The sequence below is a fragment of the Melozone crissalis genome, unplaced genomic scaffold, assembly GCF_028551555.1.
Source record: "Melozone crissalis strain CALT ecotype California unplaced genomic scaffold, PUWL_Pcris_2 ptg000004l_1, whole genome shotgun sequence".
NCBI classification, from domain to species: Eukaryota; Metazoa; Chordata; class Aves; order Passeriformes; family Passerellidae; genus Melozone; species Melozone crissalis.
The window spans coordinates 12,179,221-12,194,258 of NW_026535782.1; the positions used below are offsets into that span (position 1 = coordinate 12,179,221).

The 15,038-nt window shown below is 40.8% G+C and overlaps 1 protein-coding gene across 1 annotated transcript in view; it reads right to left on the reverse strand.

Moving 5' to 3' along the window:
• The window catches only part of MAPK11 (mitogen-activated protein kinase 11), a 54,424-nt gene extending 41,333 nt beyond the window's left edge, over positions 1-13,091 (reverse strand). The window contains exons 1-2 of the mRNA XM_054272382.1: positions 13,013-13,091; positions 9,986-10,310 (exon numbers count right to left, since the gene is read on the reverse strand). Coding sequence (XP_054128357.1) covers positions 9,986-9,993 — 8 coding nt within the window. The 5' untranslated portion in view covers positions 9,994-10,310; positions 13,013-13,091. The remainder of the gene's footprint in view (positions 1-9,985; positions 10,311-13,012) is intronic.
• Positions 13,092-15,038: the final 1,947 nt, after the last annotated feature.

The window sequence follows — 15,038 nt, forward strand, 5'->3', positions numbered from 1 at the left end:
TTTGGTGTGATGAATTGCTAGCTGCATACTGGAAGAATAAGGTACTTTCTATTTGATTCTGCTATGGCAGCAGAAGAACTTTGCAATCACTGGTGCTTTTGTGGACAGGTGATCCTGCAAAGTCATTCAATCTCAGCACTATTTTGTGTGCTGACTTACAGAAATTGCTAGCTATAGAGTAGCTCCTTTAGTCTCAGAAAATCAATAAATTATGTCATTAGCTATTAGAACCTCCCACACTCCTTATGCAGGTGAAGCAGTAGATTTTTTGCAAGCATCCAGCCTCTTGAAACTATTTGCCTCCTAGATAAGTGATTTTCTCATACTGCAACAGCTGCAATGTCATCACATTTAGGTCTTTTTAGTTTAATTCAGCTGGCTTCTTCTTTTCCCTCATTTCCGATTGAGGATTCCAGACTCATTTCTAACTGTCGGGACTCTCACTCCATGAATAATAACTGTTTGTTAAGACTGGACACCATCAAGTCATTCATACTGCAAACTGTGTCAAGAATTATGATTGTTCTAACAATATTTGATGACACTGAGAGCCTGGACTTGACCTGTGAGATTCCTTCCCAATGCTATGATGTTCCCATTGCAAATCCCACCATCAAAAGACCAAATGGCAAAGAGAAGGAAAAGCTAAATCACAAAACAGCACAAGAAATTCTCTGTGAAGGCACAGTCCCCTACCTCAATCTCACTGTCCAGTGACTCATTGTACCTCAAACTGCACTACAAAACTTAATTACACCAGAGCTCAGATCTTCACAGCTATGTGAAAACCTGTTCAGACCAGGAAACATATTTTTTGTTAAAAATTAAAGATGAGAAGGCTGTATTCTCCCTCAAGAGTAGCTATTTTCAGTTATTTCTTTCTACAGTCATGCATGCATAGCTGTCAGCAGTTCTGCTTTAAGAGGTAGGGTAACTTACCCTAATTATTCCTGGACATTTCTTTCCTAGATATTCATGCCCACTCTTAGTATGAACATTTCCTTCCTTCCTTCCTTGGTTGCTTGCTTTCTTGCTTTCTTGCCTATTTTCCTATGTCTTAGACCAAAACAAGCCTTACAGATATTTCTCACAGTCCCACATATGAGAGAAGACAAAAAGAAACTTGAGGCAGCTGGGTTGGCCTGCATTAGTCCCCACTGCTGTATTGATTGTGCATTCTCTCTCATTAGCTTACCTAGGATGGGGAGGTTTGACCTACTCAATTCTGCATGATCTCTTTCTTCCCTGATGTCTACTTTTCACCATTCTGTTGATAGATCCAGGCTGTGTGGCTCTGAGGATCTGCCTAGCAGGGAATTTCCCCTCTGTAGTGCAAGCTATGAATAGTATGTACATGTGAACAGCCTGGAAGGGTCATGGTTAAGAAGGCATGAGGAAAAAATTTCTGAGATTGGGCTCAGTGACCTGCTTCCATTCATGAGACATGCAGTAATCATAAATCAACCTGTACTAATAACAGTTAGGCAATATTTGTTCAACAAACAAAAATAACATCAGTAACGAAAGCTTAACCAAGGTTCACACTTGCTTTTTGAGGTACAAATTGGTAAAGTGCAGCTTAGACAGAAATATCAGTTTCATTAGACCTTTTGTTAAGGTGATGGTCCTTAGCTTAGCGAGTATGGCAGGTGATGCTTTAAAGGAAAAGGCCACAGATGAGAATGCTTACATCCTAAATGTTGTGGCTCTCCTGCTTTATTTAATGAAATGTAATCACAGAGAGGAAAGCAGACAAATGTTTCACACATATGGCAGGCTTCAGCAATTCCCCCAACACAATGAATGCAATTTTTCCAGCTCTAGGCCTTTGCCACAAAGCTAATAGCTCTACTGTTCTGGAAACCAATCATATGCCCCATGCCTCTCCTTGCAGGTGCAGCTTGCTTGGGCAATCCAACCACAAACACTGTATTTTTGCACTCTCATGTACAGGAGTAAGTTGCAATCCTGCAATCAGGAAATGCTGTGACCAGAAGTCATTACGGTGAATTTTCTGAAGTGATGCAAAGGCACACAGGAAATAGCTTTCCATGATTTAAAGCCTTTTCACAGGGGCTGCTAAATTCTCAGAAACAGCAAGCAGTAACTGAAGACAAGTGATAGGTTATTGCTTTCTCTCCCGTCCTATTTTTCCATCAAAGCAGGAAAGGAAATAAAAGATAAATCTGTTTTTATGAAATAGAAATAGCTTTTTTTATTACAAATAAATCTTGGACAAAACCAGAGCAAGTGAAAGCACTGCTGTTTCTCTTTTTTGGCAGGTAACTTGGTGAGGTATGGGACAGGTGGCTTCAGGAAGTAAAATACTCCATGCCTCTGCACGTGTTTGGTGATCTGTTAAAATAGCAGCTGTCCCACTCTCATCTCAGTCATAATGAGAAGGCAATTATTACAGCTTAATTATCATTACAGATAAGCAAACGGGCTTCAGCACAACTTGAATCCTGGCTCTTTTGCTCTTGTTTACCAGAAGCCACACACTGCTCCAGGCAATTCACACAGCAAGCAGACACATCCAGGATCAGCCAGAATGAGGAAGGCTGTTGACCAACGTCAGCAGTTGCTTAGACCTTATGAAATGTAGGTCCAGTTCTTGGGCTCACACAGGGCTTTGGTGGGATTGTTTTGGCATACCTTTTCCAGCCCAAGTGTTCCTGGAGCTCTTGGCTCTTTTGCTTTCTCAAACCTAACCTTAACCTCAGCCCTAGTGCTAGCCCCAGCCCTTATCCAACCAAACCTATGAGTTTTCCAGATCAGAAAGATGTTGGAGCAGCAAGGAAATATATAGTTTTTGTTTTGTGTTTGGGCTGGGGATAAAGACTTAGGTTTAGGGTTAAGACTCAGAGAGTCAAAGAGCTTACAGCTCCAGGAACAACAGGGCTGGAAAAGGCATGCCAAGGTGATCCCAGCAAGGCCTCAACCCATCAGAAAGATGTAGGACCAGCAAGGTTGAGGCCTTGCTGGTCCTACATCTTTCTGATTGGGAAAACTCATAGGATTGGGTAAGGGCTAGTGCTAGGGCTGTGGCTAGCACTAGGGCTGGGGTTAGTGTTAGGTTTACAGTTAAGGTTGAGAGAGCCAAAGAGCCTACAGCTTCAGGAACACTGGGGCTGGAAAAGGCAAACCCACAGGTTCCCAGCAAGGTCCCAGTCGTGCTGCTCCTACTTCTTTCTGATCTTATAGGAAAACCTATAGTCTTGGGCTTGGGTTGGGGCTAAGGCTGGGTTTAAGGTTAGGGTAAGGTTAAAAGTTTGGGTTTGGGATAGGGTTGGGACAGTCAAAGTGCCTACAGCTCCATGAACACTTGGGCTGGAAGTGGCATGCCAAGGCCATCTCGGCAGGGCCCAACCTTGATGCTTCTACTTCTTTCTAAACTTGAACACCAATGCTGCTGGAGACTTTAGACTTAGGCTTAGGTTTAGGGGTAGGGTTAAGGTTAGGCTTGAGTGAATCAAATAACCTACAGCTCCAGAAACACTAGGGCTGGAAATGGTATGCCAAGGCCATTCCAGCATGGCCCCAGCCTTGCTGCTTCTACATCTTTCTGACCTGGAAAACTGATAGGATAGGGTTAGGGTTAGGACTAGGGCAAGGGCTGGTGTTAGGGTTAGATTTTGAGTGAGTGTTATGGTTAGGGTTCAGAGAATCAAAAAGACCACAACTCCAGGAACACTGGTGGTGGAAAAGGCAAGGACCCCAACCTTGTTGCTCCTACATCTTTCTGATGGGGAAAACCCAGGATTGGGTTAGGCCTTGTGCTAGGGCTGGGGTTGGGGTTAGACTTAGGGCTAGTGATGAGAGAGTCAAAGAGTCTACAGCTCCAGGAACACTGGGTCTGGAAAAGCAATCTATGAAGTTTGCCTTGGCAATATGAACTGTAATTCCAACAAAGAATAAAAGATTTCAGAAGAAAGTCAGTTCCCTTACAACACTTAACTTGAAGCATATTTAGCTCAATCTGGCATGTCCTTGTGTAGGAAAAATTCATTCTGAGGCCTAACACCTTCTCAGCTGCATTGTGTCATTATTAAATCTCATCACAAGTATGCTGCATGTTGACCATGGCCTTCTGGTGCAAGCATTGTGGAAAGAGTAATCAGTGTCCAAGAAGAAACTCTGGAGAATAGATTATGATCATCTTCTCAGCATCTTGTCTTGTTTTCCCTTTTTCCTCTCATTCTCCAGTAAAGATTCATCAGCAGTCGTTACAAGTCCCTATTGCTGGAGACCAGTGAAAGCATGGACATAGGATGCAGCCCGTTGCTCAGTGCTGAATTGGTATTTGTGTGAGTTTGACTTTGTTTTCACTGCTGCTAGGGGTGAAAGGGATCAAAGCAGGATCAAAAAAAGGATAAACCCTCCATTACTATGCTTCACAGTGTTTGGCATTTCAAATCAAGAGATAATGTTAAATTCTGTAATATTGATTATGCACACACAAAAAAAATCAAAGGCCAATGGTCAACTTGTGACACAGAAGCCTATTCTGAATGGCCCACAGGGCAATTTGGGACAGTGCTGGGAAATTCTACGATTTGAAAATTCACCTGCAAAAGACAACAGTTTCTAGTTTCCTCTGAATCCAGTGAAGTAATTTGAATTTAAAGAACACAGGCAGTCCCTGTCCTTCAGAGGCAAGGTACTGCCAATTGATTGATTGGTATCACCTTTCTGTGAGGTAGCATCCCTCTGCTCCCATTGATCTTCTACCAGAGCTGCCCCTAACCTCTAAATTGAGAAAGAAAATACAGCTTGGCATATGTACTAGAAAAAGGCTGCTTCTCCAGCTTTAGACTACAATTGTCTTTGAGGATGGTGCATTTATTTGGGCTAAAACATAGTTTTTAATTGAAGCTGTTAAAGCTCCAGACTGAAAGAGTTTTAAAATTTGGTATGTCTCCTATGAATCACATCATATCCTGAGATCTCTATTGTCTCAAGTTGCCTTTTTACAGCTCTAGGCTAAAAACTTAAAGACAAAGCATTTTAAAAAGCTGAATGAAAGAAAGGGAACACAAAGAGACTTGTCTGGCTCACAGCCAGGCCAAGGCTGCTATCTGAAGAATAGTCTGAAATATAAATCACTGAATATGGAGACTTACCATGTCATCAATTATTTTTAGCAGAGTGAAGAAGAACTAACTCTGTTTTAAGAAACATGTGAGAGAAAGATGCAGCCTTAAAATTAACTTTGGTTTAAGTTTTTTCCTTGAACTACTGGTATTGAACATTGTGATTTGCATTTTACATATTCCTTGTAGATGCCTGCTGTTTTGTTTACTAATTCAAAATACACCATGTTTTTCTACAATAAAAATATAAAGCTTAAATAAAAAACTATGGAACAAAAATGTATCATGAAAAACAAGAGCTGGAAATAAATCTAGAAATAAAATAAATAAATAATAAAGGCTAAAAGCTATTTATTTATAAAATAAATAAATAATAAAAGCTAGAAATAAATCTCCCTGCTAGCTCCTGGGAGAAAAAGCAGTTCTACACATTTTTAAAGGCTTTGCATTTCTATACCTCAAGTGTCAGCTTACCTGATACTTTCCTAACATTTGAAAGGTGATAGCCAAAGACCTACTCATTCAACTAACACCTTGCTGTGTTGTTACACCAAATGTATTTCTGGACTCTGGCCCTAATTCAGAGAATGTCTATTATTTTCAAGTGCTGTAGTTCTTAATCTTGTATATTCTTTAAACTTTATTGGATCTCAAGTTGTGGTAGCATTCATGAAGGTACTTATGTGCTTATGTGGAACTCATAAGCACATGAACTAGTGTTCTAGAAGTCAGCTTTGCTGTGAGACACAGAAACAAACCTACTGATGTGGGATGCAAATAGTGATGACAGCAGCAGCACACAGTTATGTCCGCTCATGATGAGAGGGGAATGACAGTCTGTTAATCTGTTCTAGAGCTGTGGCCCACGAGTTCCCTTGCTTCATCACACTGTAGCCAATGTAATGTTAAATAGTTATTCCAAACTTCCATTAAATTCACTGTAGTCACCTTGCTGACTACAAAAATCCCTGCGGCTACACAGTCCCAATCTGATTGCAAACTGATTTGCTTCTGACAAGTCATACCACACTGTCCAGAATGTTGCCTTTCATCAGAATAGGTATTTCTCCATTAAAACAAAAGAAGTGAAAACTGATGAAGAACCAAAATTCATTCTGGGCAAAAGAGCTGTTCTGTAAAAGCAGGGAAATATTTCTGACACAAACAGGGATTCCTGATTGCTGAATCACACATGAGTGTGGCCACCATGTTAGTGGAAAGTCTGGGAAGCCACTCCTGTACTCATGACTGGATGCATTTGTTAATGAGTACTAATCAGAAAGAGGAAGGAGGGGAACAGGGATCTACATTTTTCTCAATTATTTGGAAATTCATACTACTTACAACTACAGTACTCAAAAACTATGTCCCAATATGTATGCAGGTGATCTACAGGATCTACTGGCACATCGAGGGCCAGATCCTCCTCTCTTTTCCTCACACAAACTGGGGATAACTCAACTGCAAGTCATGCTGCTGAAACAGGGAGAAGAGTCAGACCTGAAGTTTGATCTTCTGTTATTTTTAATGAAGGTTTTCTAGCAAGCTATCACTTCCATGCAATGCAAGATGTCCCCTTGCAGGAACTGTAAGTGCTATTGACAGAAATATTCCAGTTTAATTAAGTTGCTAAAAGAGACTGCCACTTTTAATGTAGAAGAAGGGGTACTTTCAGAGAGAGATGCAGCAGAAATAGCTGCCTTCAGCAGAAATGAAATAGCTGGGGGAAAAGAAGCCAGCAGCTGTACACAGTGCAAATGGTGATTAAATGGAACCACAAAGAAAGAATAAGGAACAAATCAGTGAAAAGAGAGATGAAGACCTAGAAAGTAGAGTATGAGTAATAGTGTTAAAGAAAAATTACTTGTTGTGCAAGAGTAATGAAAATGCTAGACTATGTCTCTGAAAATCCTGTGTAAAGAAGTAGTGATCATTGTGGGAAATTATGATTTAGAAACTGGAAGGGAAAAGTGCTAACTTAAAAAGCAGCCCACATCCTTAAAAGGTCTGAGACCTCAAAAAGCTATTTTTAAAGATTAAATTGGAAATGCACAGGATGAAGGAACTGTGTATAAATAACAGTTAAGAAACATGAAAAAAAAAGTTAACATCCAAAGCATATCTTAATGGCTTCAGACTGAAATCTGAAGAACTCAGAGAAATTCTGTGTAACTCTGAGAAACCTTAGAGAAATTGTGAAAGGCTTCTGGTGCTACGCATTAAATTTCTGCAACTTGCAGTGAATTACCATGTGTGTTTAATAAAAATCATCTTGAATGAGAGAAAAAAGGTCAAGCTGAAGAGATAAATAAAGAAAAAATATTGAAAGGGCAAAATGAAAAATAACATCTCTTCAAATTAATGTAAGGAAGGATTCATGAAAAATAAGTTTGTCAGAGGGGAGAGAGATGGAAGAGCATGATGAGAAAACCTGACAGTTCAGATATACAGCTGGTAATTAGGCAGTTCCTGGTTGTCTTTTCTCTACTCCAGGATGAGAGGAGGTCAACTCCCACTCAGATTAGTCAAGGATCAAAGGATCAAAAAGTTTTGAAAGCCACATAAAGCAAATTTTTCTTTCTAACATGGTTTGGGATGCCTCTGAGCTAGTCCTGTGTATGCAACTGGAGTTTAAAGAAGAGAAATGGAATGAAAAGACTGAAAAGGAGGAAGAGGATTACCAGGGAAAATAAAGTTATTTTTAGCTTTTATTTTCCTCCAGTACAGTGTCAAGGTGATGAAATGTAATTAATATTGATCCTCTGTGATTCAGAAACTGCCTGTAGTATTTTTGAGTCTATATGCCACTTGCACAGCTGCTGTTGGCTTTCCAGGGGCACAGAGCTGCCCTGAGCACCACAAACCATGCAGAAGAGAAAAGGTACCAGTGGGCATTACTCTGAAAGGGGAACTAAGGAGAGGCAATGGTTTTAGCAAGGGCATTTAAATAGGTGCCTATCACAGCTTTAAATTGTTAGATGTTGGGAAAGAGCCACTAATGTGATGCAGCAGTTGCTTACACATAAGGCCATGTTTGGAACACTTTTCTAGATGGGATATATCATAACTACTCCAAGCTGTGACAATTCATTGTGAAGTTCATAATCTGTGTCACCTGTGTGCACCCTCATAAAAAACCTCCTGAAAAACCTGTATGCTGGAAAGCTGGAGGCAAGAAGAGCAGATCCTCCAGGCTGCCAAAGTGCCACTGTTGACACATTTCTGCCAATCCATTTTCATGACAGACACTTCTTTCCAGCCATGGTCTTTCCACTGCATGTCACTATCTCCTAGCCCATCTGTCCTATCAAATTGTCTTCTCTCCCGCTGGCTGTTTCGTGTTCCACTTGTGTATGCAGGTTTTAATCCCTCCATCCGATTAGTTAGGAGAAAAAACAGTCTTAATCTGACAACAACAGGATTATGTATCACTGCAAAGATAGGATGATTACATTATTGATTTTTTAAAAATTTACTAATGTGGTTTACAGCAGAACATAATGAGGGGTTTTTTTTGCAAGAAAGTAAGAAGTTATCCTGAAAACATATTGGATTCAAGAGTACTTTATGAAACACTGATATCATCCACCAAGAAGAGAGATCTCTCAGCTCATTTCAGCAGCATGTTTTTAGGCTGATGTTCCTAGGAGACTTAGCATATCTTTGCATTGTCTTGCTCTTGGCTTAATTTGCCCCACCTGGGAAATTTTGTACATTCAGAAAAATAAAAGCCAGGCATACACTCCCTTACAAAGTAACTGCCCTCCAAAGAAATTTCCTTGTAATTATTTCCACAATGACCTGGCTGAAATAACCTGCACATTTCAAGGCTTAAATTGCCAACATATCAGATATCTGTGTATAACAATTGATTTATGCAGGCCTCACTGTTTTAGCTATTGGTCACTGTTTGAGACAGATTAGCTGGGAATTTGGAAACCCATTTTGTTAAATTTTTCAAGTAAGCTTATTAGACATCTTATAAAACATGAAAACAGTCACTTCATAGAACTTGTTTTTACTGAGGTGTGTAACCCTACTTTTTCACATCAGCAGGCACACATCTGGTGCGTTCAGGACAAGGAAATGCACATCTGGATTACATGACAGCAGTGAGCCTCCAGCCTGCCTCTCAGGTACAGAAAACCCCTCCAGAGGTCTGGAATTTCTCTGACAGCCCTCCTCCTGGTGACTCCAGGTGACCTCCTAATGACAGAGGCTCCCACGGGCAGGGGCTGTGGAGGACAAGGCAGGGAGAAGCAGCTTGTCCAGAGTAAGGAATGCCTGAGGCAGAGCTCAAAGCATTCAGTCAGCAGCTGGACTAATTCAGGTGCAGATCAAGGCCATTGCCTTGATTCAGTCAGACTAAATTTGCAGAACTCTTTCCAGCATCTTTAGCTGCTTCTGTTGGCAATATTTTGGCCTTTAAATTTAATAGATTAAATACAAAATAAATATATATTTTAACTTATTTTGCTGAGTCAAGTTGGAAGCTCACGCCAAGGAAAAGTTGAAATCACAGTGAGAATCTTCACAAAGAGGTAAAATTTTGATGTATGTATGTTACAAAGTGAGAGGGGAGAGCTTAGGCAAGTCCCTGCCTTTGACAAGTTTCTGGCAGTAGACAGCAGCTTTATTGAGGTGGCCAGCACCCCAAAATTCACTGTTGCTTGCAAGTTCTTAAAAATGACAGATCAGTCCTACAACAACACGAATCATTTATTGAGGAGACCAAAGAAAATGGACATAAGACTTCAAACAGACTACTTAGTACACAGGATGGATAACACAAAAAGAGCTACTTGAAGATAAAAATACAGTGCATGATAATAAAGGTACCAATGTTTCAGCTAGCAAAGAAATAATATAGATTAAAAGTCAATGTCACTTACCAACACATGACAGTGGTGTGCAGAGAATCTCCTAATTTCTCTCAATTCTAGAGAAGCCTCTCAATGTGAATGTCTCCACACTGAGGAAATCTTTTATACACTCTCCAAGGGGAAGGTGCCTGATAGCCAAGAGAAGGCTGTTACTGGATTTCTGGTTTTGTTTCTTGTTGCTGCTGTTTGTTTGCCTTGTTATACATACAAACTAGTAAAGAACTGTTATTCTTGCCTGAAAGCCCCTTCATTTCAAAGTTATAATAATTTGGAAGGAAGGGGGCTGTATTTTCCTTTCCCATGGAGGTTCCCCCCTTCCTTGGCAGACACCTGTCTTTCAAACCAAGACAAAAGAGAAGATTTTAAAGGTTAAAGTTTCAGAAATAAGTAATGTAAAAGACTACATCTATTACAAATCAAAACTACAGATCAAGAGAACTGTAATTGAATTTACATAGGAGAATTGTAAATGCAGTGCTCCTTTTAGAAACTTTTAATAATTGATTCCATTGTAACCTCTTGTTAACAAGAACTTAAGTTTCCCCCCTCTGCAAAGGAGATTATTTTATGCAGACTACACAAAGAGTACAGCCTTGTATGATTCAATTAATATTTATTTAATATGTTCTCATACACTTAATCATATTTATAGTCTTACCAAATGTTAACAGTTTTGTTGAAGTTTCCTTGTTGAATACCTCATTTGCACTGAAATTTCAATTAGAATTTTTTTTTAAAATGCAACTACACAGTCACACCTTGCTCTGCCATGGAGCTGTGCTGGTTTCCCAGGTAGGTACAGTTCTGAAGCTGTGAGCTGGTCCTGCTGAGTCCCACAGCTTTGCTGACACTGTTGTTCAGTTCTGAGTGAATGTGTGTAATTCCAATTATTCATAGCCTCACCAGAACCTTTTAAGAACCCTCTATGTTTTCTGAGCTCAGGAGAGATATTTAAATAGCCTTTTACTTCCTTTATGTCTGGCAGGACATAAAGGAAGTAAAAGGCTATTTAAATATCTCTATCTGAAGGCTATTTGAATCTCTCTATCTGAAGGTCTTTGGCTCTCCTGGTGTTTTGTCTCCAGGTTACTGCCTTTGAACCCTGGTGGTGATGACTCCTGTGTTGGTCGTTCACCAACAATACCTCACAAGAGCAACACCTCTCAAGCATCACACCACCACATATTCAAAGCAATCCTCTTCCCCATGTCCCCTTTCCACACATTGCCTCTTTGTCCAACCAGATGCTCACAGGATGCCCTCTCCTTATCTGAGTAACATGGAGAGGGTTTAACTTCAGGTTTGCACTGAGAGGGCCGGTCAGAGGGTGACTCCTGGGCCTGCTAAGGCGTGCAGGCAACTCAAGTATGGTTCCTGAGCTAGAGTCACACCATGTGGCTGGCATCAGGGTCGTGCTAGTTGGGAGGCTGAACCCCCCTGCGATGGGAAAGAGGAGGTCCAAAGGGGCTGCTGAGCCTGGCTCTTAGAGTACCTGTGATCCTGCCTGGTCCTGTGCCTGAGCACTGGAACCTTTAGATCCAAGTAACACATTCTTCTTACTCCTCTCAGCTGCTATGTCAACCATGGGAAGATTTGAAATAGCTTCTACACAGCCTGCTGGTGTCAGTAATGGCAGCAGCAGGCACTTCATGCTGAATCACAAGCTTTTCTTGCTGCATCTGGGCAAGCTGGCAGTTTCAATGTTTGGACAGGCTGCAGCAATGTTTTTCAGCAGGTTTCAGTGTATCTCTTTCCAAACACTATAGTGCAAAGCTCATACCTGTCCCAGATAGACCAAGAATGATGGAGAAAACACCTGCTTCCTGAGTAGATAATTCCAGGACTCAATTATGCTCACTGCGAATAATGTGGTCCTATTTTTGTTCTCATTTTATTTGGCTTAGTTTCCAGCTAAAGAATCTTCCTGTCTATTAGACAGGAAAATTCTTTAGCTGGAAACTGACTATTAAAAATCTTCTACAGAGATATTCAATTGAATCAACTCTGAGCTTCCTCTTCAACAAATTAAGTAATTTGAAGTTCTGTTATTAGGTTCCCTGGGCTTTATATAATTATTTTAAGTCATTCTGGAAGTCCTTTCACATTTTTCAGAGTTCTTCAAAGAAAGCAGAAGTTAATGTTGGGCAGTATTCCAGGTACAGCCACAGAATCTTCATCTCACCTGTAGTGAGGTGTATTGTGCATTCTTGACCTTCTAACCATTCATCAAATTAAAGCCATTCTGGCCATGACTTTGTCATTGCATAAACCACCAGGTAACAGAAATTGTATCATCACTGCTTTTTCTGGCTTCAGTGCTCCACAAGCCCCTCCACATCTCTCTGAAAAGCCACATGCATATTTTCTGTTCTAATATAAACCATTTAAAGTTCAGCTCACCTCTGAAAAAAAAAGTTATTAGAAATCTGACTTTCATAATTTATTTCCAAGCCCAGATGCCTATATGAGCTACAATGTTAATTTTGCTTTATATTCTTTAAGCAATTTCAGCTTGTTTATGAACTGGTTTCATTGGTCTCGGTCTATGTTGCTGTATTTTAACACACAGTATAGTCTGGAAGGCTGATGCATTAATCTGGTTAAGAAATCAAAGCAGGTATTTCCAGCCTGAGAGGTTTCACTTGTTGAACCCCCTAGGGAATTTAACTCTGTACTGTGGATTTTTGACTGTTTTAATTTCAATTGAATCAGAATTGTTATGCTGGGGATAAATTTTTACCGGCTTGTTCACTGGCTTATTTGAATGATTACACAATTGTCACACTCTAGGAAATAATTCTGCTATTCAAAGCATAGGGCTAATCAGAATTTTCTCCTTGGAAATAAAAGATTATGGGTAAAAAGCATAGAGGAGAACAAGACTATATTATCTCATGAAAGCAATCAACAAACACTAATCCCTTTAAGTGCTCAGTTTTGAAGCAGAATAGCACTGTGCATAGTACAGAATGCAAAAGGATCAGTATGTACTACCAGCTAGGCAGACAAAATAAGTAGAAAAATACTCCAGTTTACCTTCTGAAATAAATGCTCTTTCCTTATGTTATCCACTGAATTGTTATTCACACAGTTCTTTGTAATTTTCAGTTAATACTGCAAGAGAGAGAGAAATTATATTTGTTTTAGAAGTAATGTTATTATATCAACACTAGTAGTTCTGTTACCCAATAATCACTTTGAATTACCCTATGTCCCTATGTGAACCTTGCTTGGTTGTTTCCCTTTTTTTTCCTTTTCCCCCCCTTTTTCCCCCTCTTTTTTTTTTTTTTTTTTTTTTTTTTTTTGAGTTTGAACAAAAGGTTTACCTGATTACAATAGGTATTTGCTTTAGTTAAAAAATGTCCAAGAAAAGACATCAAGCTGTACTTGACCACACTGGACTGCATTCAAGAACATGAAGGAGACCTGGCTGGGGATATTCAAACCCCATCATTCATGCAAAGTTTGCTGATCTTTCTTATAGTTGCCCAGCAACAAAGTATGCAAGTCACTCCCTTTTAATTAATGACAGGGAAGCAGTGGGTTAATAATTAATGGAAAGATATGGGACTTCTGAAATAACGTCTTGACAGCTCATGTCTTTCACACATGCAGCTGGCTTTTAACCTAGTAAAACTATTTTTCTCACAGGATTTAAATAAATGTCTCATAAGTCTATTGAAATTTAAGCTGTGAATTAAATGCCTCTCACTTTCAGATCAAATCAACATCTGGATGATGTATATTCTACCAAGTAAGTTGAAGAAAAATGGTTTTGCCAGATACCTTAAAAATTATAGAGACAAAATACTCTTAATGCATGGATTGCTGTATAAAATGGGACTGCCAAGGCATTAACACTGTCTTAATTTTGTCACCCCTTCTCTGTTCTGGGCTTATTCATCCTAATTGATCCCCAGCCACATGACATCTCTATAGAATGTTCACAAGTACTCAGGTCTATTATTCAGAGTACAGCTCTTAGTAGAATTGTAAAATAGCTTGCAGGAAAGCCTTGTCTTCTGAAAATAGGCCGTGACAAGGAGGTTGCAATTGTGTTTGAAACATTTTGTCAGAAATGTTTATTGGCCCTGGTACTGCCCTCAGTCAGGACAGGGGGATGTTATCAGCACTTGACTCACAACAGCCATATCATTTAGGTGAAAGCAAAAGCGAAGGGAAATATTTCACAGTGTTACCAAGAGACGACTTTCCTTGTGAAATTTATTGCCCATGAAAAGAATGGATTGTAGAATTAACCTGTCACACAAAGAAACAGATAATGTGGCCTCACTCTTGCTGTTCAATGGCCGTGGCCAGACTGGGGGTTACTGGCAACATGGGTGATGCTGAGGTACTTGCAGTTTCATGTAATAATTGCAGCAGAAATCTCCAGTTAATTTTTTTAAACAGTGCAAAGATGAATGAATTAATGTCTTCAAGATGTCTTTTATTACACCAGGGCTGGCACTACTCCCTGAGGGATGGACAGGCCCCGGAGGCCACAGAGCCCTGTGGGGAGGCTGGCCAGCCTTTCCTAAAGAGAGAAGTATCCCCAGAGGAATGTCACTGATGCCACGGCGCCCTGGCACGGCCACAGTGCCGGCATGCAGGTGTATATCAGTGTGCCGGTATGCAGGTGTGCATGGCGTGCAGGTGTACACGGCATGCAGGTGTACACGGCATGCAGGTGTATTATTTTAGGTGCTTCCTCTAGAATCAGAGCAGAAATGGGGAAAGCACAAAAGGAAAGCCTTCTCCGAGAGACTCCAGGTCACTAGAGGCGTTGATGGAACTGAAGATCTCGGACATTAAAGCGCAATACGTGGTTTATTGCGGCTGCCCAGCCGCCAGGTTCGGGCTCAGGCCGTGCGAGGCCGAGGGCCCGGAGCCGCTCCCGCCGCCCCCCTGAGGCCCCGGGCCGCAGCCCCGCCCGCCGCCAGATGGCGCTCGCCGCCAGGCGGAGGAGCCGCCGCTGCCCCGATGGCGCCGTGGGAGAGCGGGGACGGCGCGGCGCGGGCCGGCCTTGGGCACCCCCTTAAACCCGCCCAGAGAGTCCCTG